This window comes from Dromiciops gliroides, chromosome 1 (genome assembly GCF_019393635.1).
Source record: "Dromiciops gliroides isolate mDroGli1 chromosome 1, mDroGli1.pri, whole genome shotgun sequence".
Classification (NCBI taxonomy): Eukaryota; Metazoa; Chordata; class Mammalia; order Microbiotheria; family Microbiotheriidae; genus Dromiciops; species Dromiciops gliroides.
In genome coordinates, this window is record NC_057861.1 from 473026394 (window position 1) to 473051480 (window position 25087).

General features: G+C 36.6%; 1 protein-coding gene across 1 annotated transcript in view; it reads left to right on the forward strand.

The window, feature by feature from the left end:
* Positions 1-25087, forward strand: part of FBXL17 (F-box and leucine rich repeat protein 17) — a 519745-nt gene that overhangs the window by 470037 nt on the left and 24621 nt on the right. Inside the window, exon 8 of the mRNA XM_043986707.1 lies at positions 10102-10244. Coding sequence (XP_043842642.1) covers positions 10102-10244 — 143 coding nt within the window. The remainder of the gene's footprint in view (positions 1-10101; positions 10245-25087) is intronic.

Consider the following 25087-nt stretch of genomic DNA (forward strand, 5'->3'; position numbering starts at 1 on the left):
CTTTTCAGACTGATTACATATTACTCTCCCTAGTGCATTCTTCAATCTAGCCAAACTAGCTTTTTTGCTATTCACTGTACACATTTCATCTTCCCTCCCTATACTGGCTGTGTGGGATGCTTTCTCCTTTAGGCCCAGTCTCCTATCAGCTCTCTGTTAAAGTAGCATCTGCTACAAAGAGGCCTCTTCCTCCCTCCCCCTTCCCTTTCCCCTTCCTCTTAGTGCTTCTCCATCCCGAAAATCCATGCTATTTTTTTTTTTTAGTGAGGCAATTGGGGTTAAGTGACTTGCCCAGGGTCACACCGCTAGTAAGTGTTAAGTGTCTGAGGCCAGATTTGAACTCAGGTCCTCCCGAATCCAGGGCCAGTGCTCTATCCACTGCACCACCTAGCTGCCCCCCATTCTATTTTTCAGTACTTTGGAATCATGCCATCTTGATTTCAAGTCTTACCCCCATACATTATTGTGTATCCTTGGGCAAGTTATTTTACTTTTCGGTGTCTCTTAACATTAAGTTGCCAATAGTTGTAGAGAAACCCATTAAGTAATTGTGTGTGTGGTTTTTTTACTTGGTAGTCAGATTTAAGTTAAGGCAAAATGATATGGAGGACCCAGCACTGAAGCCAGGAACCCAGATGTATGAGATGTTAAGGGCTAAAATTCTAGCTAGTCTGTCTAAAATATCTAATGAGTGGTCACCAATAAATTATAAGCTTTAGCAAGAGTTAGACTTTTAAGCATTTATTAAGGAGAATAAGAATTTGGTAAAGAGAGAGAGAAAGGCCTAGATTCCTATCTATTAAAGGGAGAGCACATTTCTAGCTCCGCTCTCCACCGGAGTCCAGAGGAAAGAGCGCGAGAGTCAGCGCCAGTCTCTTCCTTCCTCCTCCCACTAGTCCGCGTCACTTCCTGCCGCCAAAGAAAAGACTCCTGGTCTTGCCCTCAAAGACCTTCGCTTCGTGGGCAGAACTCTTCTACAGTAAGTCTCCAGCAGGTGGCGTTATTCCAATTGTTACAGAGATGATTATGGATTTGAGTCAGTTAAACTCTGAGGATGGGGTCTGGAAGGTACCCAGCTCCGCCCCAGTATAGTTAGTTTAAAAGTTTATTGCTTGTCAAATTCTCACTGTCTCCTTTAAGTTCTATTTCCAATTAACAGTATTTTTACTTCTGCTCAGTCTCCCCACTTGTCAGCTACATTTTAGTTTTATCTGGAATCCATCATGTGTCAGAACCCCAGTCCCTGTTGAGTGGGTCAGGGAGTTTGCCCACCAATTCAATACTCGGGACTCAAGAAGAAAGGACAGGGCTCAGCACAGGATGCAGCAATTGAGTTGAGACCAGATGTTAAGTGACATGTCTCTTTTTCTCAGAGCAGAATCCCCTTGACCCTAGGGTCCCAACAATGGATTATTCTTTTATTCTTTATTCTATTTCTTTGATTTCCCAACATAGCCAAAGATAAATTTTAACCCTGTCATCCTTCTAAAATTAACACGACTACAAAACAATGCTAAAACACCTAAGTGACTCTTCCTGTTATTCAAGTTGAATATCTTTAGAGATGGGGGCCAGGAGAGGAGAGTCAGTGGGAACTGTGAGATCTGAAACATCTGACTGTCACTCCCCTGTTACCTCTTCCTTCAGTTTGACCTTGTTCCCCCTCCCCTTTTCCCCCTTGTTCCTAGAACACGTATGCATGTCTCCATACATTGATCACGAGCTAAACACGCACCCTGGGTGAGACAGGATTGGGTGTTAGATTGTGAGTTCGCCCTAGTGTGTGTGGGGACTTCCCCTCTGACCAACGTTCCTATGAAAGGTCAAGGCATGTATTAGCTATCGTGGCTCAGGCATTGAGTTTGCCCATTCCTGCAGGAATGTAATAAATCTGTCTCTGCTTGACTTGGTGGTCTCCTTGAGTTATTTGGGTAAACTGAGGCAGTTTGCCCCAAACACAGAGATCTGGATTCTACCCCTTGCCTCCAACGCATACTAACAAGTCACTCAGTCTCAAGGTATGCTAGTCTGATCTCTCTGTAAATTGAAGAGAAGGTAACAAGCTGCATTGATAGAGAGGATTTCCTTACCTGGGACTTCTCTATAGCAGTGAAATCACAGGTCTAGGCCTTAGCTTTATCCCATTTTGCATTGTTAGATAAACTCAGTTTCTAGTTAGTGCAGTATGTCTTTTCATTACTTGAACACTGGCCCAAAGAGCAAACCCTCTCTGTGTAGAGGGTATGACAGCCCATAGATCAACCTCATTGGAAGATAAAGCAATCTGTCCAATGTCGCCCTTTTTAAAACAGGGTGCTTCTTGAGATTTAGGAACATGTATAATTCATGATTTAATATACATTTACTTTTAAATGAAGTGACTGGAATCGAGGAGAAATGTTTATATTTAGTTGTAATACCCCTACCAGCTCCGCACTGACAGCACCCTTTTTACTCTGAGATCATTTGAAAAGTTGAATTAACTGGTAATTGGATGTAGTGGTCTACTACCTGTGGAACCTTCCCAGTTTTTAATGAGCAGGAAGTACACAGAATTCACAGCCCCTTCTAAGGCTTTAGCCACAACTTCCAGGAGTTTCCAAATAAAATGTACCCGAACTGTTGAGGAAGTCCATTTTGACCAAGAACTCTATATCTGAATTAACAGCTTTCACATTTCCATTTAGGCATGCAGAGAGAGGAAAAAAAGCAGAGAGATAGTTATTTAATGAAGAAATTGTACCAGAAAGGAACAGAGCAGCCCACAAAAAGTTTGCAACCATAAGGATGAGAATGTAAATGAGGACCCTTTTTCCCATTTCTGGTCATGTTTTAGATTTTTTTTTTTTAAGTCACTTGCCATTTTGTTCATGAATAACTTCACAAAGGAAATTTGCTTTAGGGGAGATAGAGTAGGCTGAAAGTCTGTTCATTCTAATGATACTTTTCCGTATGTCTCTCCCCTTCTTAGTCCTGCTTGGCTGCTGCATGGTCCATTTTCAACAGAGGTACTTCTCCCACCTGGCATACTTTTGACTGACCAGACTGTCAATTTCTGTGTTATTATCACCTACAGCATTAGTAGCATTAGGTTTGCTACAAAAATAACATCTTGCTGCACTGCCCATCTGGACACTAAGGATTTTTTTTGCCCTTGCCATTTGAAATCACTTTAAATCATTTCTGTTTTCATTGGTGTACAACAAATTAATCACAGAATGGTAGAAAATGGAGTACACGGGGATAAACACCTAACTGTATTTTCCCACATCTGTGGACCAGAATAAATAAACCATAGTCATACTAAAGCTACAGAATTCACTGCTCAAGAAGTGATGAAATCTACTGTAATGACAGGAGTATAAAAAAAAAGAGTGCATAATTCTATGATAAATAATATATGTATTTATGCAGGCCAGAAGAGGAAAAAAATCATTGAATTAGGTTCTTTAGACTGTCAGCTGATGGTGAAGAATTCTTTTTGTTTACTGAATTGTAAATTTTAATAAGTAGAATTGTCAAGGGATCTTAACATTCCATTAAAGGTATTGGTTTTTAAGAAAAACAGCACTAGCAAAAAAGCAAGAGTTATGGATTTGATTAATTTTGAATTTAAGTTAATTCTGACTAAATATTTCTAAGTTAATTACACATTTGAAACTAATGTTTTAAAGAATTTCTACACACTAAACAAGTGTTGTGCATCTCCCCTTGTATTTTTTTAAGAAAGTAAAAGTATTTACTGTTGATTCTGAATGCATTAAAATTATGAAATTCTTCTCATGAACTCCTATTTTTCTTCCTACTTGTTTATCTCATGGGAAGGAAAGCATGTGCAACCTATAAATAATGCTTACATTTCAGCTTAAAAATGTATAGAGTAGAAAAACCTCTGCTTAGAAAGGTCAAATGCCGGAGCAAGCTGACTCTGTTTGTAAGTTAGACAATGCTTAGATGTTGCAGTTCTGAACTTTGTAAGCAGATATATTTAATATTAATGCCCTCTACACAATGAGCACCTATAAATGTTAGCAGTCTTGCATTTTCACTAACATATTTTAAACACCACTTGAGATTCAATTTCTTTTTTATTTGATCTTCAAGAAATGCAAAGGAAGCTGTCACCCCAAAACAAACTCCACATTCTGAACATTTCAAAAACAAGTATCATTTGAAAAATTTTATTTAATCTTATGTGTTTTTCCAGGTTTGCTTTGCCTATCATAGTTTTGTGTTCTTGAGGATACGGCAAGGAGTTTCTTTTCCACTGCTGCCTTTCTTAAGAATGTTGTTTGTTGCACAGAAAATGATCCTGGGCTATGAAGTCAGATGATAGCAAAAGTTTATTAGAACTACTCTTACTTTTATCCCACAGCAAGTACAAAATATTTATACTTTTAAAAATAAAGTTAAACTGGTAACTTTGTGATTTGACTAAGTAAATAAAAAGCTATATTGGGAAAGTAATAATAATAGCTAGCATTTATATGGCATTTCAAGGTTTGCAAAGTATTTTACATGTTAAGTCATTGGATCCTTACAACAACTTTATAAAGTAGGTGCTATTATTATGTACACCATTTTACTGGTAAAGAACCTTAGGTGTACTGTAGTAAAAGAAAATACAGTATAGGAAAAGGTAGCAGAAATTTTTTTAAAGATTCTAGTGTCAAGGGCAGCTAGGTGGCACAGTGGATAAAGCACTGGCCCTGGATTCAGGAGGACATGAGTTCAAATTGGGCCTCAGACACCTAACACTTAACAGATGTGTGACCCTGGACAAGTCACTTAACCCTCATTGCCCTTCCCCACCCCCCAAAAGAAAAAAGTTTCTAGTGTTACCAGGAGGAAAGGATTGTAGTGTGTGTAATGTGGTCGAAAGAACACTGAATCTGGAGACAGTAAACAAGTTTTAATTCTCAGCTTTGTCTTTTGTTTCACCTCAGTGGGCTTCAGTTTCCCCATCTACAAAATAAAATAACCTATTTCTAAGATTTGTTCCAGATCTAATTTCTCTGCTAATCCCATTATAACAAATATATGTACAATTGAGTTACAAAAGTTATAAATATATGTCGATGATAGACATACAACGTATCAAATCAATTTTTTTCTTCAGTGTACTGATTCCTCTAAAGTTCTATACTGTAGAGGCTTAGGAAATTGTTGTGTAAATAAAATAACCACAGCCAATGACTAACCATCTCTACTATCATCACTTTGCCTTTTAGACTATTTGGTTTACACATACACACAAAAAGAAATGCACATTTGGCATAGTTACTTAGAATTGTGCCAAGAAATTTCTTAACTAAAGGTTTGTATATAAGCATCTTTTGAAAGATATTAATCCTTTTGTTAAGTTTAAAGCCTATTTCTTAAGAGCATTAGGTCATATCTTTTGATTTTACTAAAGTATAAAAATGGGTGACAGATGATATGGCTAGAGAAAAGAAAAGGAATCTACCAGTACATAGTTTACTTGTTAAAATGCATGTATGACTAGCAGAGAGGAACACTGCTTCTATAAGGAAGAAATATATTTTTAGGTTTAGCATTTATATGTAAAGTCCTTTCAGTTTAAACTTGACAATAATACTAGTTTTTAGACGGTAAATCTAATTTGCTACTGTAAAATTTTCCTTTAGTGCTTTAATCATTAAAATGGGTCTGGGAGGGCAGCTAGGTGGCACAATGGATAAAGCATTGGCCCTGGATCCAGGAGGTCCTGAGTTCAAATGCGGCCTCAGACACTTGATACTTACTAGCTGTGTGACCCTAGGCAAGTCATTTAACCCTCATTTCCCTGTTTTAAAACAAACAAAAATAAAATGGGTCTCAGAATCTAAGAAATAATCTGTACTTTCAACAAAAATCATGATGAATTTTGTCTTTGGAAGTTATGTACTTTTATCTTACGAAAATATATAAAAATATGGTTGCTATCTGACAAAGTAAGAGTGAGTGTGTGTGTGTGTGTGTAGTTAATGTCCAATTGATCAATAATATCACTCATTAATCAATAAATTACAGATTCTGAATATGTTCAACCAACCAAACATTCAATACTTTGCTTTTTTAGGATCCTTTTTAAACGCTCTTTACCACATCAAAAGGGTGCTAAGGATGTTATTGGAAACAAAAGCCTTTAAAAACACCTTATTGTATGTACAGATTTCACAATAAAGATAGCAGCTGTTGAGTACATTTTTTTTAATAGTTATAAAGCAGAAAGATCAACACAAGTTCAGCCTGTCAATTTACTTAGAAATCTATGGACCCAAGTGAACTTTACCGTCAACATGTCTATGTACGCATAAAATTGCTTTCAATTCCACAGACTTTGTGCTTCTCAAAATGATTTTATATTGGTTCCATTTTATACTCACAACCCCTTAAGATTATTTTAGGAGAAAGTATTATTATCCCCATTCTACAGGTGAGCAACCTGAGTTACAGAAAGGTTATCCCTTGCCTAACTAATCTCAGGAACAAGATGGAAAGATAAGGGAATGAATTTTCTTCCAGCGTGAAGAAGGAAAGCTATGTCATTTCTAAGGACACCAATTTCTACCAGGCCATTACTCCTAAAGCCACAATGGATTTTTGACTTAGATAGCTCTCTGTACAATAATGTTAACATCTAAAATGATGGGGAAGCAGAAGTCATTATTATGCCTAAATCCTCAGCCCCATTCTGGGTATAAATATATATGATCTGGAAGTCATCTGCGTTGAGATTATAAACGAACTTGTGGTAGGTTGATGAAATTACCAAGTGAGAATATACGGAGAGGAAAGAAGAGGGAAACAGAGCCTTGTGCTATATTAGTAGTTCAAATTCTCATCATACATGATGAACCATCTTCATGGTCTGTCATCCTACTGAAATCTGAGACATCAGACAGACAGAATGATAAGAACACTGTCACAAGAAAACAGGAAGAGGGTCTCTAGGAAGCTGTGATAGTCAACAGTATCAGATGCTATAGAGTGGTCAAGAAGGACGACTACAAAAAGGCTTTTGGATTTTTCCATTAAGAAATCATTGGCCGCGGAAGAGAGTCCATTAACACAAGGACTTAGGAACTTCCCCGACTCCTAAAGATGGCATAGTATTCTGAGGCCAGCAATGCGATCTGATTTTAGACTCCCTGTGTATTGAAAGGTCTGTCATGGGGAAAAAAAAAAAAAAAAGATTAGACTTGTTCTCTTTGGCCCTAGAGGGCAGAACAAAGAACAATAGGTTGAGGTTGTGCAGAGACGGATTTAGGCTTGGTGTCAGGAAAAACTTCTTCACTATGAGTGGAATTACATCCACAAGCGGAATGAGCTGTCAGGACTCCCGCTAGAAGATCACTTTTCAGATCTGTAGTAGGGGAGATTCCTGTTCAGGATCAAGTTGTCTCTTGCCCTTTCTCATCTGAGGTTCAGATTCCTAAGCATTTATTTAGCTCCTGGGAGAGCTGTAATGTGTTTGTGAAAACAAAAGCTAGATCAAGGCTTATCTCACTACTGGCTCATCTCCATTTGTTTTTCAAAAACAGCTTCTATAAACATTTTAGTCATTAAGACTGTACATTTGGAATACCAAAGTGATTTCAGGTTTCCACATAATTTACTGATCTCCATCTGAATGAACAAAATCATATTTTAAACAAGGATGAAATATTTTTACTTTGCCTTTTTGGTCACAGTTTTGACATACTATATTCAAATAATGTATTTCATGAATCCAGGGCTTGTATTATTGGGGGTTAACATATTTGTGAATTAGATTGAATTGCGGTTGTAGAGATTACATCACTATAGTTGCATCAGAGAATGTATAGTTAGTGAAAAGTAATATGCTGACCTCATATCTCATGAAGATAATAATAACTCTGTCAAGACCAATAATTATCTTTTTTATGTGGGAATACCTTGAAGAGGGATTGGTTTTTTATTCCACAAAAAAAGTAATTTCATCCATTTCAGCAAACCTTAATTGTTAATAAGCTATCCTATCTCGAGTTTTTATTTTTCCCATTCAAATTTGTTTAATTTTGAATACAAAAAGTATATAAGTTTGAAAGTAATAGCAAAGCAGTGAGACAAAGAACTTAGTAAAATCTTTTCTATTTACTATTTCTTTTTATTGAGGAGAAACTATTCTTGAGAATGTTATCATTATGAATAATAAAAAACATGCCGAATGAGTAACTGGGTAAATTGTTATAAAAGAGGCATATGGATCTGATTCTGTGTGGGAAAAGAAAAGTTATATTCACTGCTAATTCTTTTAGGCCACTAAAGCCATGAGAAGAGAGGTTTTACTAAATGGTACCTTTGTACTTTGAAAAAGTTTCATGCCTCCAGTTGTGTGACTAGTTCATTCATAATACCTGTGTGATCTTAGGCAGGTCACTTTACCACTTCAGGGTACAGTTCCCTCCTTTGTAAAAGGAAGGGATTGGATTAGATCGTCTCTAAGGCCCTTTCTAGTTCTAAATCTAAATATGGGAGTGTCATATCATTCTTTGTGTTTTTCTTTAGTGATGACTAGCCCCATTACTGCCCTGGAAGGGTTGGGGGGGGGGCGGGTGAGGATTGTAGGACAAGAGAAGATATTGCTAAACACACTTAGCGTAGAGAATCTGATAAAATTTGTTTGTAATTCATAAATGAATATATACATGATCATAAAGATATAGAGAAATATATATGAAGTATCATATAATTGGTGTTTTCAAAGATTCCTACAACAGGATAAGTCATGCAACTGCAGATTAATAGAGCACATATCGTTATTTGATTATGAGATAAGGCCCCTATACTTTAGTAATGGAAAAGTTCTAAAAATTCAAGTAGACTGGAGATACTATCATTGTTTTGAAACTACAGCATTTATTTTGTGTGTTAATATTGGAGAAAGCCTCTGATAAAGTGTAGGAAATTTACCATAACAAATGCATTTCCTTTCACTCAACTGTAGCATGGTACAGATTAAGTTCAACAGTATATGTAATATATTCTTAATTCCTAAAGGGGAAATATAGGATTCACTGAGGAGGACTAATGTGGAAAATGTTATATTCTTTTACATTTTACAAGACATGAACAGATGGAAAGAATTATGCCAATTGGTAGAAAAATTTGTATGCAGTATAGCACACCTCTAAAGAGTGTTTAAAGCTAGTTTTCCAAGAATACTTAGCTTTTAGTTCATTCTTGTAGTTTCTTAACCCCAAACAAAAAAGATATTTTGAAATTTTATTTTAATTCATCTTTCTCGTAGATGAGCATCCAAAGTATTGTTTTTATCAAAAGTATTGAGTTAAAGCTAGAACAATTGATCAATCATTCAAGTATTTATTAAACCTATTGTGTGTTAGGTGTTGTTAGTAAAGTCAAACTCAGAGAGATGAAGTGATTTCCTCACAAAACCAGATTCCCTAATTCCATATAATATGATCTCTCCATGCCACTTAGCTACTTCATGAAAAATTTTTTAAAAGAAAAAAAATATGAGATTGTTGATTTACAAAAGGATAACCAGGCCTGGGAGGACTTCACTCACACTCTAGGGTCCCCACTATACTGATTGGCCTCAGTTGCCCACTATATAGCCCCAAGCCCAGCCATGTTTTATTTCACTCCCTGTGTACTACCACCATCTCTTCAAACACCCAGTTCTAAAATCATAATCAAATCAACACCATCGTTGCTCTTGTAAAGGGGTGTGTCAGTCTATTCCATTAACTATCCATGCCACTTTCAAAACCAAAATACCCCTTTTTAGCCACCACTTTCCTGTCTCCCCCTATTAAAATGTCAGCTCCTCAAGGGCAGAAACTATCTTTGCTTTTGTGTTTGTCACAAACTATTGGCACACAGTAAGCACTTAATAAATGCTTTCTTTCATCCATTCACTCATTCATTCATAGGAATCCTTTAAGGAATAAGTTCTTGTAATGCATTCAAATATGATTCCATTTGGGGAAAAAAATCAATTTACCTACAAGGTATACTGAATTCATTGAAAACAGAATCATTTTTGAATCATTGGTTTCCAGTCTGGATTTTTATACTTTGCTTCTCTCTCCATTTTCATCTTTGCAGCACTGATAGCCATTGGACGATACAGCATGACAATAGAGACCGTAGATGTTGGATGGTGTAAAGAAATCACAGATCAGGGGGCCACCCTGATTGCACAGAGCAGCAAGTCTCTCAGATATTTAGGACTGATGAGATGTGATAAGGTAAGAAATGTGTATTAAGTTGAATTAGCTATTATATTGAACATTTCTAAAGGTGCTCGATAACCATGGATTAATTTTGCATTTTTTTTTGTATTTAACAAGTATAACACCACATCCTCAAGAGTCTAAATAGGATGAAATAGACAATAAGGATTTGATTTTAAGGTTTCTAACAATCAAACTTTCTCCAGAATTCCACATTTTGTGACTCCAACACATTCCAAATATTTCTTATGAGTATTTAGCCTAGTTTATGGCCACTTTGGGCTTGGTTTTGTTTCAAACACAGAGCAACATGAAGATCATACTCCTCAGCATGTGATTCATCTATTTATTTGTTCATTTATTTAATAAATATGTATCAAGTGTATATAACACCAGCTATTAAATGTGCATAGTACCAGGGGGCTGATAAAAATTTAAATAAGACTTGCCAACTTGGCCCCTACCCTCATGAAACCTAGGGTGTTAACATACAAACACATGTAACTACATTATATGGTGTTTTATGCAAATTAACTAGATAGTTAAAAAACAAAGCTCCAAGTGAGCTCTAAGAGGGGAGGAATCATGAAGTAATGTCAAAAATAGATGGAACTAGCCAAAAGGATTAATGAGGAATTGAGAATATTGGTGTAATACTTTAAACAAGAGCCCATGAAGACTAAGAGTTTGATTAGATTTTTCCTTTTCCCAGAATATTTTGACTTTTGATACTTTCTGAGAAAAGTTTTGTGATTGTCTATTGCTTTTCACTTTAAAATGCTAGTTCCAGAGTAATTTAGGAAAAATAGATGAAGCTAAGTGTAAAAATCACTATATAATGACCTAAGTTTTCTAAATGTAGCAGTGGGTGGTAAGAAACTGGAAAAGACCAAGTCTGAATGATTGTTGTCTCATTTTGTGTTGTGTCATTTTGTATATCTTAATAAGAATACTTAACCACTAAAACAAAACAAAACAAAACAGTGCTTGTTCTCCACAGTTTGATTATGTTATACAATCCTTATAGTAATCTCCCAGCCCAGACTAGGAAGCAGCCTGATTTAGTAGCTAAGCAATAGCTGTAAGACACAGTCTCAATCAAGTCCCTGTTATTAACTAATTTTTTATTAAATTTCTTGCTTACCTAAAAAACTTACTTTAACATTATTGTTGTCCCGCACACAAAAAGATAAAAGGACTCCAGAAACATTGACAACAAAGGAAGGCTCCTTACCCCCATCCTTCCAGAATGAGACTGCAAAAAATACCTAAGTACAACCAAATGTTTATGTTTAAAAAATAGATACATCTATTCTTTAAGGTCTAGGTTATCCTTTTTTAGATTTCTTAAGCAAGAGGTGCTGCATCGGGGCAGCTAGGTGGTGCAGCGGATAAAGCACCGGCCCTGGAGTCAGGAGTACCTGAGTTCAAATCCGGCCTCAGACACTTGACACTTACTAGCAGTGTGACCCTGGCCAAGTCACTTAACCCTCATTGCCCTGCCAAAAAAAAAAAAAGAGGCGTTGCCTCAAAGTTTTAAGTATAGAAACTCATGTACCCAACATGTTATAGCATAGCAGCATCTCAGCTGCATGTACTGGCCAACATGAAACCTATTATAGTAGATTGAAGAATTGTTACATGTCTGTCTAAGCATAGCTCTCGGATTTGAGGTGAATCCCAGACAGCATGGGATATCCAATCCACTTTTATTTCTATGCAGAGTATTGTAAAGGGCAAAATGTAAATGAATTTACACTTTCTTTTACACATTAACATACCTGCATTTACTTTGGGTTTTGTTTAAAAATGTTTTGTTAAGAATCAGACAAAGTTAGAAAGTCTTTGTTTAAATAAAACCTACAGTATTGAATAGTTAATAGTTTAGCCCACTGATTTCTTGCTATCATAGGTGAAGGCTGTTTCTAGGACAGGTATTTTGTTTCTTGGTTCCTTTGATTTCAGACAATACAAATTTTGAAACAATTATAATCGTTGTAAATTCTTCTAATCTGCACATATGGGATATTTTTGAAATGGACTTGTATGCTCATTATTCCAAACCAGAATAAATATGACAGAATGTTTGTATGTGAAAAGATAATTTTACAAATATTTTCTATAATTATATCATGCATAAAAAATAAATGTGGGTAGCTTATGTTTGTTTGGGGGGAGGTTTGTATATTTTGATTAGAAATAATTAGAATGATGTTTCACAGAAAGAGGTTTTTTAATGCATAAAATAAAATATATAGGATCCAAGGAAACAGTTATAAAAATGTTTTGTGTCTTTATAAACCTCAAGTTAAGAATCCCTGTCATATAGACTTCCAATCGGCTTCAGGGCATCTTCCCTAATGAAATAAGGTCACTTTTAAGCCCTGTCTCTGTGACTCAGGACTACCATTTGGGTTTGATACCTTTAGGTTTGACCCTGGCCTGAAAGCAAGCAAACCAGTACCATGAGGTACACAGACTAGAACTGAAACTGGCTACCTAGGGAGTCCTCAAGTCCAGAGGAGTCTTAAGGTTGGGAGGAATAGTCCCTAGACACTTCAAGTCCAGAGGACTACAGAGGCAAATTCAAAAGTTTCAACAATAAATGCATTACAGATCGACTTTCCTATAATCACCTCTCTCTTTTATTTCTATCAGATCCTCATTGATAGCAAGGTATGGGTGACAGAATGGCAAGAAATTTAGACTTTTTCAGGATGAGATTTGTGAATATTTATAAAAGAAAAATATACTGGCCCATTCAGACATTTTCAAAGGAGAGAGAGAAGTAGAAAAAAAAGCATAAGTTAAATGAGAAAATACTATCTCTACATTTTTGTCCTCTTTGACATTAAAATTCACAATAAAAGCAGTATGATTTTTAGAACCTTTCACATCACAAACTCTACATTCTTTACAAAATAAAACTTACCCAATTTATTACTTCAAATAGTCTGGATATAAATGATAATTTTCAGGACACCAATGCTAAAACCTTCCTTTGACCATTTTCCAGCTACCTAATCAATCTAGGGCACTATGAAAGATAAACACAGGGGCAAGAAAGGGAGCTATGGATATAGAATAGAAAGATGAAAGAAGAAAAAGGAAAAGAAAGAAAAAATAGAACAGGAAAATAAGACGAAACCAGAAGCAAAGGAAATACATAGTCAGGAAGGATTACAATCTATTTTCTGAGTAATTTGTGGGGGGGGAAAGCATTAAAGAAAAATAATGTTTTTATTCCTTAAGCCTTCAACCAAAACTGCTGAAGTTAAAAAAAAGAAAGAAAAAAAAGACTGACTTAAGCTTCTCCCCTGTTCCTGTCCACCTGAAGGAAGGTAGCACTGATGATCTTTAAATCCTATTATCTAGTGCTAAAAGATCTTTGAGTTTACTTACTCTTCTTTTAAAAATGAAGACCCTTTAGTATATGATAGACCCAAAGATCCAAGCTCTTGGAACAAAAAGTCATTTGACGAAAACTGGAAAATAGTATAGCAGAAGCTAGATATAGGCCAACATCTCATACCGAATACCAAAACAAGGTCAAAGTGGGTACATGATTTATACATAAAGGGTGATACAATAAGCAAATTAAGAGAGCATGGAATAATGTATCTGTCAGATTTATGGTAAGGGAAGAATTTAGGACCACAGAAGATATAGAGAACATTACAAAATGTAAAAATTAAGACCCTGAGGCCATATCTGGTAAGTAGCCTGCTCACAGTCACATAGCTAGTGAGGATATCAAGAAAACCCAAGAAAACCCTCAGCATTCTGAATTCGGCATTCTTCCCATCAGCTCCTAGTTGTCTATATCTAAGGTTGGCAAGAGGAAAGATAAAGGTGAAGCCAGTGACTGGAATAATCCACAAACACAGCGACTGATTATAGACTTAATGTGGATTGATTCTCCCTCTCATTTATATTTCCTTTGCTTCAAGTTCTAAGTATAGTGTTTTAGCCAGGTTAATAATTTTTTTCCCTCAGAATGTTAAAGAACAAAAGGTCTTAATTGTTTAATAAAATATATTTCCCCCTTTTCTTTCAGTAAAAGAGAACAAGTGAGAAATATGTACTTGAAGCCTCAGATGTTGAATTTGTTTGACTAAAACATTTGGTAAAACCCAAGAAAGACTATCAGTCTAGCTCCTCCCTCAACAAATGCAGCAGTCCCAGGGCAGTTGTAAAGTTAGCAATTGCATTAAGAAACCTGTGTTAGTAGTTTTCCAGATTTCTTGGAAGATAAGCATGTTAGAGGCTTTACTCTGGGTTTTGAAGCTGACGCCATTTAATCTTCTAAACTTTAGTGCATTGTAAGAACCAAGAGCAGAAAAGCTGTGTGAGACTCCTTTGATGAATTGGGCAGAGTTTATATACTTAAGAGACTGTTCAAAGAGTTACTTGACCTTGGGAATTAGAGCTGACCTCCAAATCACCTATCAACTTAACATGCATTTATTGGGTGGATTTAGTTAAAACTACTTGTACAATCAACAGGGTTCTAACAAGAGCAGTATGTTTACTCTGGTTACTGCAGCTACAGATAGTCAATGTCCTAGGTAATGGAAATCGTTTTTACATCTTCAGCAGCAAAACTACAGATGCCAGCTAGATCTTATTCTTGTCATCACGTGATCTTTTCCTACTTACCACAGACAGCTTGGGGAGACTAGCAGACTGGAGAGGATTAAAAAAAATCAGGGAGAAGCCTCTAGGGCAAATGGAAATGAAATTCTGAGGGGTTAATAAAAAATGTTTTGGGTAAAAAAAAACCTCTGAGAAATGAATGAACATTGTGGCATGGCTGCAGTTGAGAAGCAAAAGCCTCACCAGAGGCAATTTGGCTCCTTTGGGAAACCTTGGTGATAAAACACTGTACTAGAAACCTCTGAAGTAGTGAGTTAATACAGAAATTTGGAGACGGAATGGCTGAATTATGAGCAGTGAATAACATCATAAATATAGCCGTCTTCAGATGCCAAACCCTTGTGAAAAGCAACTGGATAGAGAAAAGCTAGAGTTTTTAAAAGATCCCTTTCACTTTGGATTTTTTTTTAACTTCATGCAGAACTAATTTTATACACTGTTCATTTGATTTGAAAATGCCAACGTCTGGAGTACCATTAAAGAGAATGTTTGAGGGAGACAATCCTTGGCAAAGTATCTTGTTTGAAATCCTTAGGGTTTATGTCCCTGCATATCTGCAGATTGGAAGAAGTGAAAGTTTACCGTTTTTCCACCCAGCTTTGTCTTTATGATTAGCAGGTACTCATCTATAATCTACTTTTGGAGATTTCTCCAGTCATTGCAAGGGCTTCAGCTGCCACATTATGTAAGATTTTTAAAGGTCCACCAAAATATTTTCTGACCAAAGCTGCTAGGAATCTCTTTGATATATAGTTGACACAAATTAGAATTACACGGGCGTGAAGAGTCCTCCCAGAAAAGATCAGAGCCACTACTTGGGGAGGAAAGTGCCTCTGTTTGATTCCATTGATTACCCAACTGCCTGCAGGCAGGCAGGCAGGCAGGCAGCCTTATTGGAGGCTGAGTGGTATTGATCTGGACCATGAAAATAATCAAATTAATTCATTTCTCATCAAACTGTCACTGCCATAACCTTTCTCCCTTTCTGCCCAATTTCTAAAGCACACAGTTTAGGAATTAAATGTTCGAGGCCTTTTAATGAATGCTATTATATTTACCTTCTGAAATGCCAGCCTTCTTCAAAATGGGTTCTCCTAATAAGGAGGGTTTAATAAGATGTATTTCTTTAAACCCCATCTTATTTAAATAGCAGAGAAGTTTTATTTAATAAAACCAGTAAGAGTCTAATAGAGAAAGCAAGTAATAGAAACCAGTTAGCTTTATAAAGCCTGGACTCTGCATCTTAAATTGCCAGGGCCAAGGTTTATGTACTTGGTTTAATATAAAAATATTTAGGAAAAACTGACATATATATATTTCTTTTTTTTCCAGAAAAAACCATGACACTTTCTTTATTTCTTTCTTTTTTGAAAATGAAGTTTTTATCATTCAAGCTGTTTAGAAATCATGTACAAGAAAGCCCTATATGGAAAATAATACAGGATTTCATATCTACTATACCAAACTAACTGGAAATATCAGTTTAAAGGGAAAAATATTTTGTAGGTAATCATCTAAGATTGCCAGTAAACCAGAGTGCTCTTGTCTTCAGCCTCCAGGATTCTACATGTACAAATAAGTATCACAGTTTATCCACACCACAAAGAGCATAAAATTAAGCTATTATGAGACGATATCACTTCACAATTTATGCCATATAAAAAAAATTATACATATTTTTATGTACTTGTGCATCATCCCAGGAAAGAATCTAAATAAAATGTTAAAGATTAGGAATAATTAGGATATGCAGATTATAAATACTCTTCCTCTGCTAGGTCTGGATCATATCAGGAATAGCTGTAATTATCATTCCAAATAGCCCTTTTGATTCCAGGCAAGAGGAGCGTGGGTAGGGGTGGGAGTGAGGTGAAAAGGGAGCTCCAAGGATAATTTGGAAGGGGAGGGCACGTTAAAGGAGTCCTTTTCACCATATTTAATCAACTAGAAATATAAACTAAACTACAGGGATGGAAATTCTGCCATAGTATTCATGTTCACACAAAAAGCAGCTAGCTTCTCCTGGTGATTATAGGGCAATCATTCATTTTGGAACACACTTTTATAATCCACTTCTAATTATAAGATGGTAATTGGGACCAGGATAGTAGTGTTAATTCACAGATAACCTTTAACCTCCTTTTAACCTCTTCCCCCAATCCTTTGTACTACAACTACTATTAAATATTAAAACGCCAACTTGTATTTAAAAATTTAACTAAAAAGTGAATGAAACTTTAATCTGCTGTTTATATATAGCACTAGAGTCCTGTGCTTGATTAATTAAATATCACTAAGAGGACACGGTAGCATTAACAACCATTAATACAAGCATTAGCCCGAGTGCAAGACTTAAAAAGAAAATCAGTACGGCTTCCTGAGAATCAAGTAGCCATTGTGAGGAGAGTGCAGTCCACCCTGTCATTACCGTCTGCTCACTTTGGTTTTAACAGAAGTCTGTATCTTCCAGGCAAGGAATCAAGAAGGGATAATTGCATTTTAAAAAAATGAATTGATTTTACCTACTTTTACCCACATAGTAGAGAAAGTGGAATTTTGTGTTAGTGTCCTTAAAGTTTGGCACGAGAAACCTTGTGGCAACTTTGCACGTGAGTGCACTGTTTAAAACTTTGAGTTGGTTTAATTATAATTAAAATAACTTGGTGGGTGGATCATATTTTCTATTTTAAAAATGAAAAGGGTAATAGCAAGTCATTAATAGAGCTCAAATTATACTTCAGTTCTCTTAACAGAGTAACATGACCAAGTGTATATGTATGGGGTTATAGTTGTGATATATAAAATTAGTGAATACTTCTGAAGTAAACTTTTAAATTAGAAAATATGGAGCCTTAACTATTCAACCATAGGTTACCAAGCCTTGTCTCTCTATGTTGCCTCTTCTCTATTGGTCTTTTTTTCCCCATTCCCATCAAAAGGTGGGCAAAAGCACCCACCACAAAACTAATTAATTAAGTTGGCTCAAAAATTAGATCAAAACAATCATCCCACAAAAGGCTTTCTTGATTTAAAACATTAACCCCATGTGTTCTGTTATTTATAGGTTTGATACATAGGAAAGAAGAAAAAAGTACCATCTTACATTTAGATCTTTTCTGAATACTAAATAGTTATTAATATTCAGATTTCTAAATACAGAGATTAATAAACATATTACACCGAGAACAACTTTTAACTGATAGTTAAACCAGTTTGAGGAAACAGTTAAAATGTGTAAATTCTGATGGATAATAAAGTCAGTAATATCGGGCATGGAAGTATCATTATCCAGTGCCCACTTAGTGTCTGATATCATCTTTGGGGCCTATTGAAAAAAATGAATGCAGAAAATAGTCACTAAATATAAAACACATTTTTCAATTCAGATTTTTTTGCCTTGATCATGTTTTTCAGCTTAACTTTGAGAGTTTAATTTAGAAGCACACAGATGTGTTCCATAAATATACTGCACTTGGTGACTATATTAATTATCTTATTTTATTAGGGACCAGGTTTTCCTAATAGCAGCTCTTTTGCTGAACTTTTTTTTCAACGCTGCAGATGACTTAACAAATAGATAACTCCCTCCTGATAGCCCAAATTAGTCTGCATTCTCCACGTATATCATATGAACAGATAAAAATTATAGAGTCTTCGAGTGACTTAAATATGCTTTGTTCCAGAGAACCATCACTCGGCTTCTTTTTTTGTTTTGTTTTGTTTTTTAGAAAGACCTTTGATTTTATAGATAATGGAGTTCCTAGTGAGGAGCATCCCATACCAATGTAGATCTGCACTTTCTCTGCAACTTCCTAACTCCAAGGTCAATTGTCTCTTCACTACTCCATGCTGCTTTTCCTGTCACTTGATTTTACATGAAAAGCCCTATCTCAGTAGATTATTGTTTGGTGAAACACCAGATGCACACCTTACTTGATATGTATAGCTTATAGTTAATGTTTTGTACTTTTCATCACAATAATGTCTAACAAAAATAAATTTTTGTGGCACATTGGACCCTCATTTAGCAGTACATTGAAGACTTATAGACCCCTTCAAAGAATAATATTTTAAATGGACGAAATGCATGACAACAAAGGAAACCAATTACATTTCAATACAGTTCAAAATACTTTTTATTTTGGAGGCAGTCACAGTTAAGTGACTTGCCCAGGGTTAAGTGTCCGAGGTCATATTTGAACTCAGATCCTCCTTATTACATGGCAGGTGTTTTAGCCACTGTGCTACCTAGCTGCTCCTAAAAAAAACTTAAAAAAAAAAAAAGTTCACAGACCCTAGTTAAGGATGCCTGAATTAAAAGCTTAAGCCCAGATTATCACTTAACACTACAGACATTTTTGTGGCGGTGCTCATGCTCCAGGTCCATCACACTGTAATTCAAGGGAAATAATCAATGTTTGGGCTAACAGATAACCTTTATTTATTGCTGAAAAGACAGCACAAAGCAAGGACTGTTAGAATATTTAAAAAGCATAGCACTTCCAATCATGACAGACTCTACATGGAATGACTGAATTTGACAAAGTTGACTCAATTTATGAGTCTGCATCTGTCAGATTCATTGCAGTCTTGTGGGGGGGGGGCAGTTCTTAGACTTCGATATTTACAACTAAGGAGTAATATTTTAACCCCCATTTTAAAAAGCACATTCTTGAAGCTGCATAGAAGTGGTACAAAGTAACCTTTTCCAGAGACTATCATTGTGACTATTCACTAATCAATCTACTTTAGGGTTTGTTTTATAGTTTTGTTTAGGAGGGGTGTGTATGTCTGTATCTGTGTTGTGTTTATTTTTAAGATGATAGCTCTCATGATACAATTTAATATTTCTTTTTTTTTCTTTTAAAAGTTATTGAAGAAGGCTTGAATATGAAAGGCAGAGAAACATGGTATAGTGTTATATAAATTCATATTTGGAGTCAGGAAGATAGGAGTTCAGATCAGACAGTTAATGGTTTTGTGACTCTGGGCAAGTCACTAAACCTTTCTGCGCTTCAGTTTACCATCTTTGAAATGAGAGGGTTGGCCTCTATAGTTCCTTCTAGCTCAAAGTCTACGATTTTTAGTCCTCTCACTCCTTTTTTCTTGGATGGATTCTGTTGGAGAGAGCCAGTTATATACCCCATTCTGTGCAAACTGGATGCAAAACTGGGCATACCTATCCTTGCTCCTAGAATGTCTGTAGGAGGATCAGGCCTAAGATAAGTTTTTCCTTTCAAGTGAAAGCCTTTCAGACATACCTGCACATGTCAGGCAGAATGCTGAAGCGCAGGATACCAATCTATGTAATCCATTTTAAAGACTGTTGTCTTTGGTTTCTGTTATATAGGTAAGAATGAATGGTTGGAAAGCTACTTTATTCAAACCACAACTTCATGAGAAGAATGTAGATTGATAGAATAATTAATATGAAATGGATTCTCCTTAAGAAAAAAACTTAATATTCATTTTCAAATAAGATGGCAGCATGAAAGACTGTAGAATTGCCCAGTTCTCCCACTATAGCAAAGACCTCTAAAGGGCACTAGAATAAAAAATAATCAATACATCCAAAGAAAAAGATCCATCAACCCTCTGTCATCTAGGACAAGACTATGCAAAACAAGATAACCAGAAGGCTGTGGGCACTGGGAGAGGAGTTCTGCTCACAAAATCAATGCCATTGTTTTTGACCAGAGACTCTCTAGGAGAGTAAGAAGCAATCAGTCAGTCGGCATTTTTTTTTTTTTTGGTGAAGCAATTGGGGTTAAGTGACTTGCCTAGGGTCACACAGCTAGTAAGTGTTAAGTGTCTGAGGCTGGATTTGAACTCAGGTCCTCCTGACTCCAGGGCCAGTGCTTTATCCACTGCTCCACCTAGCTGCCCCCAGTCAGTATTTATTAAGTGCCTACTGTGTCCAGCACTGTGCTAAGCACTGGGGATATAAAACGAGGCAAAAGACAGTCCCCTGGTGCTAAGGCACACCTTCTTCCTTTCCACCACCTCTGCTGTATTCCAGCGAGTTGCCAAAATGACAAACACAAAAGGAAAAAGGAGAGGGACACAATGCATGTTTTCTAGGCCCTTTAGAAAACATGGTATTGTCCCTTTGGCTATGTGAATATACAAGAAAGGTGATATTGTAGATATCAAGGGTATGGGCACAGTTCAGCAAGGAATGCCCCACAAATGTTACCATGGTAAGACTGGATGGGTCTATAATGTTACTCAACATGCTGTAGGCATTGTTGTAAACAAACAGGCTAAGGTCAAGATTCTTTCTAGCCAAGAAAATTAATGTGTGTATTGAGCATATTAAGCATTCTAAGAGCAGAGATATCTTCCTGAAGAGGGTAGAAGAAAATGACAAGAAGAAGGAAGCCAAAGAAAAAGGCACCATGGTTCGGCTGAAACACCAGCCTGCTCCACCCAGAGAAGCACACTTTGTGAGAACCAATGGCAAAAGGAACCTGAGCTGTTGGAACCAATTGCCTACAAATTCATGGCATAAGTGACTAAAAACCATAATAAAAGATTCTTGGATTAAAAAAAAAATTTTTTTAAAAGACAGTCCCCACCCTCAAGGAACTCACCATATAGTGGGGGAATCAACAAGCAAATATGTACAAACAAGTATATAATAAAGATATAGGAAAGGACATAGGGAATAATTAACAGATAAAGACATTATAATGGAGAGGTTGAAAAAAGGCTTTCTGTAGAAAATGGGATTTTAGTTGGGACTTGAAGGAAGCCAGGGCAGCTACATTGAGTACACAGTAGATTGAGTGCTTATCCTGAAGTCAAAAGGAAGTGGCTTCATATCCAGCCTCAGATACTTACTGTCTGACCCAGCAAGTCACTTAACCCTGTTTGCCTCAATTTCCTCATCTTTAAAATGAGCTGGAGAGGTGCAGCTAGATGGTGCAGTGGATAGAGCACCAGCCCTGGAGTCAGGAGTACCTGAGTTCAAATCCGGCCTCAGACACTTAACACTTACTAGCTGTGTGACCCTGGGCAAGTCACTTAACCCCAATTGCCTCACTAAACAAAACAAAACAAAAAAATGAGCTGGAGAAAGAGATGGCAAACCACTTCAATATCTTTGCAAAGAAAACCTCAAATGGGTTCACAGAGAGTTGGACATGACTGACTAAACAACAGCAACAACATGAAGAAAACCAGGGAAACAAGGGGTAGAGATGAGGTCATGCAGTCCAGCCATGGGACAGCCAGAGAAAATTACCAGAGCCAAGAGATGGAGTGTCTTGCTTGTGGAATATCAAGGAGGACATTGTCACTGGATTGAAGCATGCATGGCAGGGAGAAAGGTATTAAAAAAAAAAAAAAAGAAACAACCTGGAAAAGAGGAGACAGATTATTCTAAGAAGGTGTTTAAGTCCAGACAGCATTTTTTCAGTTTAATCCTGGAGGCCATAGGGAACCCTTGGAGTTTATTGAGTAGGGGGTAATATGGTCAGACCTGCACTTTAGGAACTTACTTGGCAGCTAAATCAAGGATGGACTGAAGTGTGGGGAGATTTGAGGCAGGCAAACCCACCACAGGCTATTACAGTAGTCTAGGAGTGAGGTGATAAGAACCTGCACCAGAGTAGTGACGGTGTTAAATGAGAGGAGCTGTATTTAAGAGATGTTGCAAAGGTGAAATCTATAGGCCTTGGCAACAGCTTGGATAGAGGAGTGAGAAGGTGAAACAGTGTAGAGTCAAAGATGACACCCAGGTTGTGAATCTGAGCGACTGGGAGGATGGCATTTTCCACAGCATGCTTGAACCAGGGATCATTCCAGGGAGACCTAAAGCCAGCCAGATATCTGAGTGTAGAAATGCCAGCAGGGGTAGAAATTGGAGGAGTATTTGGCAGGGAGTAAGGTAAGTAAATACAGGAATAAGTACAGCTGCCAAAATGAGACCTAGAAATCAGACAAGAGCAAACAGGACCTAATCATCTCATTCAAGAGTGCAGCAGAGGATAGAACCTGGCCCTGGCACAGAGCTACAGACCAGGAAAGGAGGCCAGTGAGAAGAGTAAACAGAATAAAATACTAAACACAGTACTGCCAGTAAAGAGACTCACAGATAACCCATAAGAAGTGAGGAATACTGTAGCAGCTAGATGACACAATGGATAGAGTGCTGTGCCTAGAATCTTAGAGTCATCTTTGTGAGTTCAAATCTGGCCTTAGACACTTACTAGCTGCGTGATCTTGGGCAAAGCGCTTAACCCTGTTTGTCTTCATTTCCTCATTTGTAAAGGAAATGGAAAAGAAAATGGCAAATCACTCCAGTATCTTTGCCAAGAAAACCCCAAATGGAGTCATGAAGAGTCAGGCACAACTGAACAACAATGCTACAACAACCCCTTAAAGAGCATGAGAAGGAAAAAATGCCCTGGCTACAAGGACTACAAGAGTACTTGGAAGATGTTAAGCAAGAATTTTTTCTAATGAAGTAAGAGCTTTGAAGGAATAATTTGGAAGGAGAATAAATAAGTTAGAAGAGCAGATAGAAAAACTTATCCAACTATTAGACTCCTTGAAAAATGGAATGATGCAAATAGAATTCAGTGGTTCTAAGAGAAAAGAAAAATTAAAACAAAGTCAACAGATTGAAAAAATGGAAAACAAAAAGAAGATAACAATATAAGGTATCTATTGTCCAAAACAACTGCCCTGAAGACTATTCAAGGAGAGATAAATTAAGAATGATCAGACTCTGGGGCAGCTAGGTGGTGCAGTGGATAGAGCACTGGCCCTGGAGTCAGGAGTACCTGAGTTCAAATCCGGCCTCAGACACTTAACACTTACTAGCTGTGTGACCCTGGGCAAGTCACTTAAACCCAATTGCCTCACTAAAAAAAAAAAAAAAAAGAATGATCAGACTCTGAAAACTATGGCCAAACAAAAAACCTGTATACCATATTTCAAATATCAGAAAAGAAAACTAAACAAATGTGATGGTTACTTCCATTCTCAATAAACTGCCCTGGCTCCTTATTACCTTTGGCATTAAATATAAAATGTTCTATATGGCATTAAAATCCCTCACAACCTGTCCCTTTCCTATCTTTTCAATATTCTTCATTTACTTCACTCCATAAACTCTAATAATCAGCTTCACTTGCTTACTTGCTGTTCCTCATACATGACATTTCATCTCCTGATTCTGTGCCTTATATTAGCTATTCCTTTATTCATGGCAAGCTCTCTTTCCTTCCCTTAAAATCTTAGACTACCTGGCTTTCTTCAAGACTCAGCTCAAATCTCATGTTTCTCAAATCCCATCCCACTCAAGAGGCCTCCAAGACTACCTTCCATTTACGTTGTATGTTTTATACGTGCATAGTTATTTCTGTGCTGTCTCTTCTTTTAGAATTTGAGCTTCTTATATTCAGGATTCATGTTTTTGCCTTTCTTTGTATTTCCCCACACTTAATCAATCAATAAACACTTATTAAAAACTATGTACCAGGTACTGTGCTAAGCACATAGTAAGCATTGAATAAATGTTTGTTAACTGACTGTCCAACTGATCTTGAGAAATGGAACACAAGGTTTAAATAGAAAGAATCCGACAGTCACCTCCTATAAGAAATCCCAAACTGAAAATACCCAAGAATGTCACAGCCAGATCCAGAGGTTCCAGGGTAAAAACAAAATACTGCAAGCACCAAGAAAGGACTTAAGGTACCACAGTCAGAGTATCACAAGAATATGTAGCAACTATTTTTATGAAGAGGCATAAACTCCCTATCCTGAAATTTGAGTATGATCTTAAAGGGGCCAAAATGAACCTTTAATACATTAAAACAATTTTAAGCATGCCTGATGAAAAGACAGATGAGCGGAAATTTTGAAATGCAAAAACAGGAATCAAGAGAAACACAAAAAGTACATCCATTTGAGCAATTGTTCAAGATTAAATGTTAATGAATTACATCTTAATCAGGGGAGAAGAGACAAGTGGCCTTTCAGAACTTATTGTCTTCAAAAGTAAGTTAAGAGTTGGAGTTAAGAAAAACAAATATAGAGTCCAGATGATGGGATGATTTTTAAAGGGGATTGAAAAGAGGTGGGGGTGGGAATAAAAATCCTCAGGAAGAACTGAAAAAGGAAAATAATTTGTTTCTCATAATTTGTATACAACCAGAGAGGATGCAGTAGGGGAGAGAGCATCTTATGAT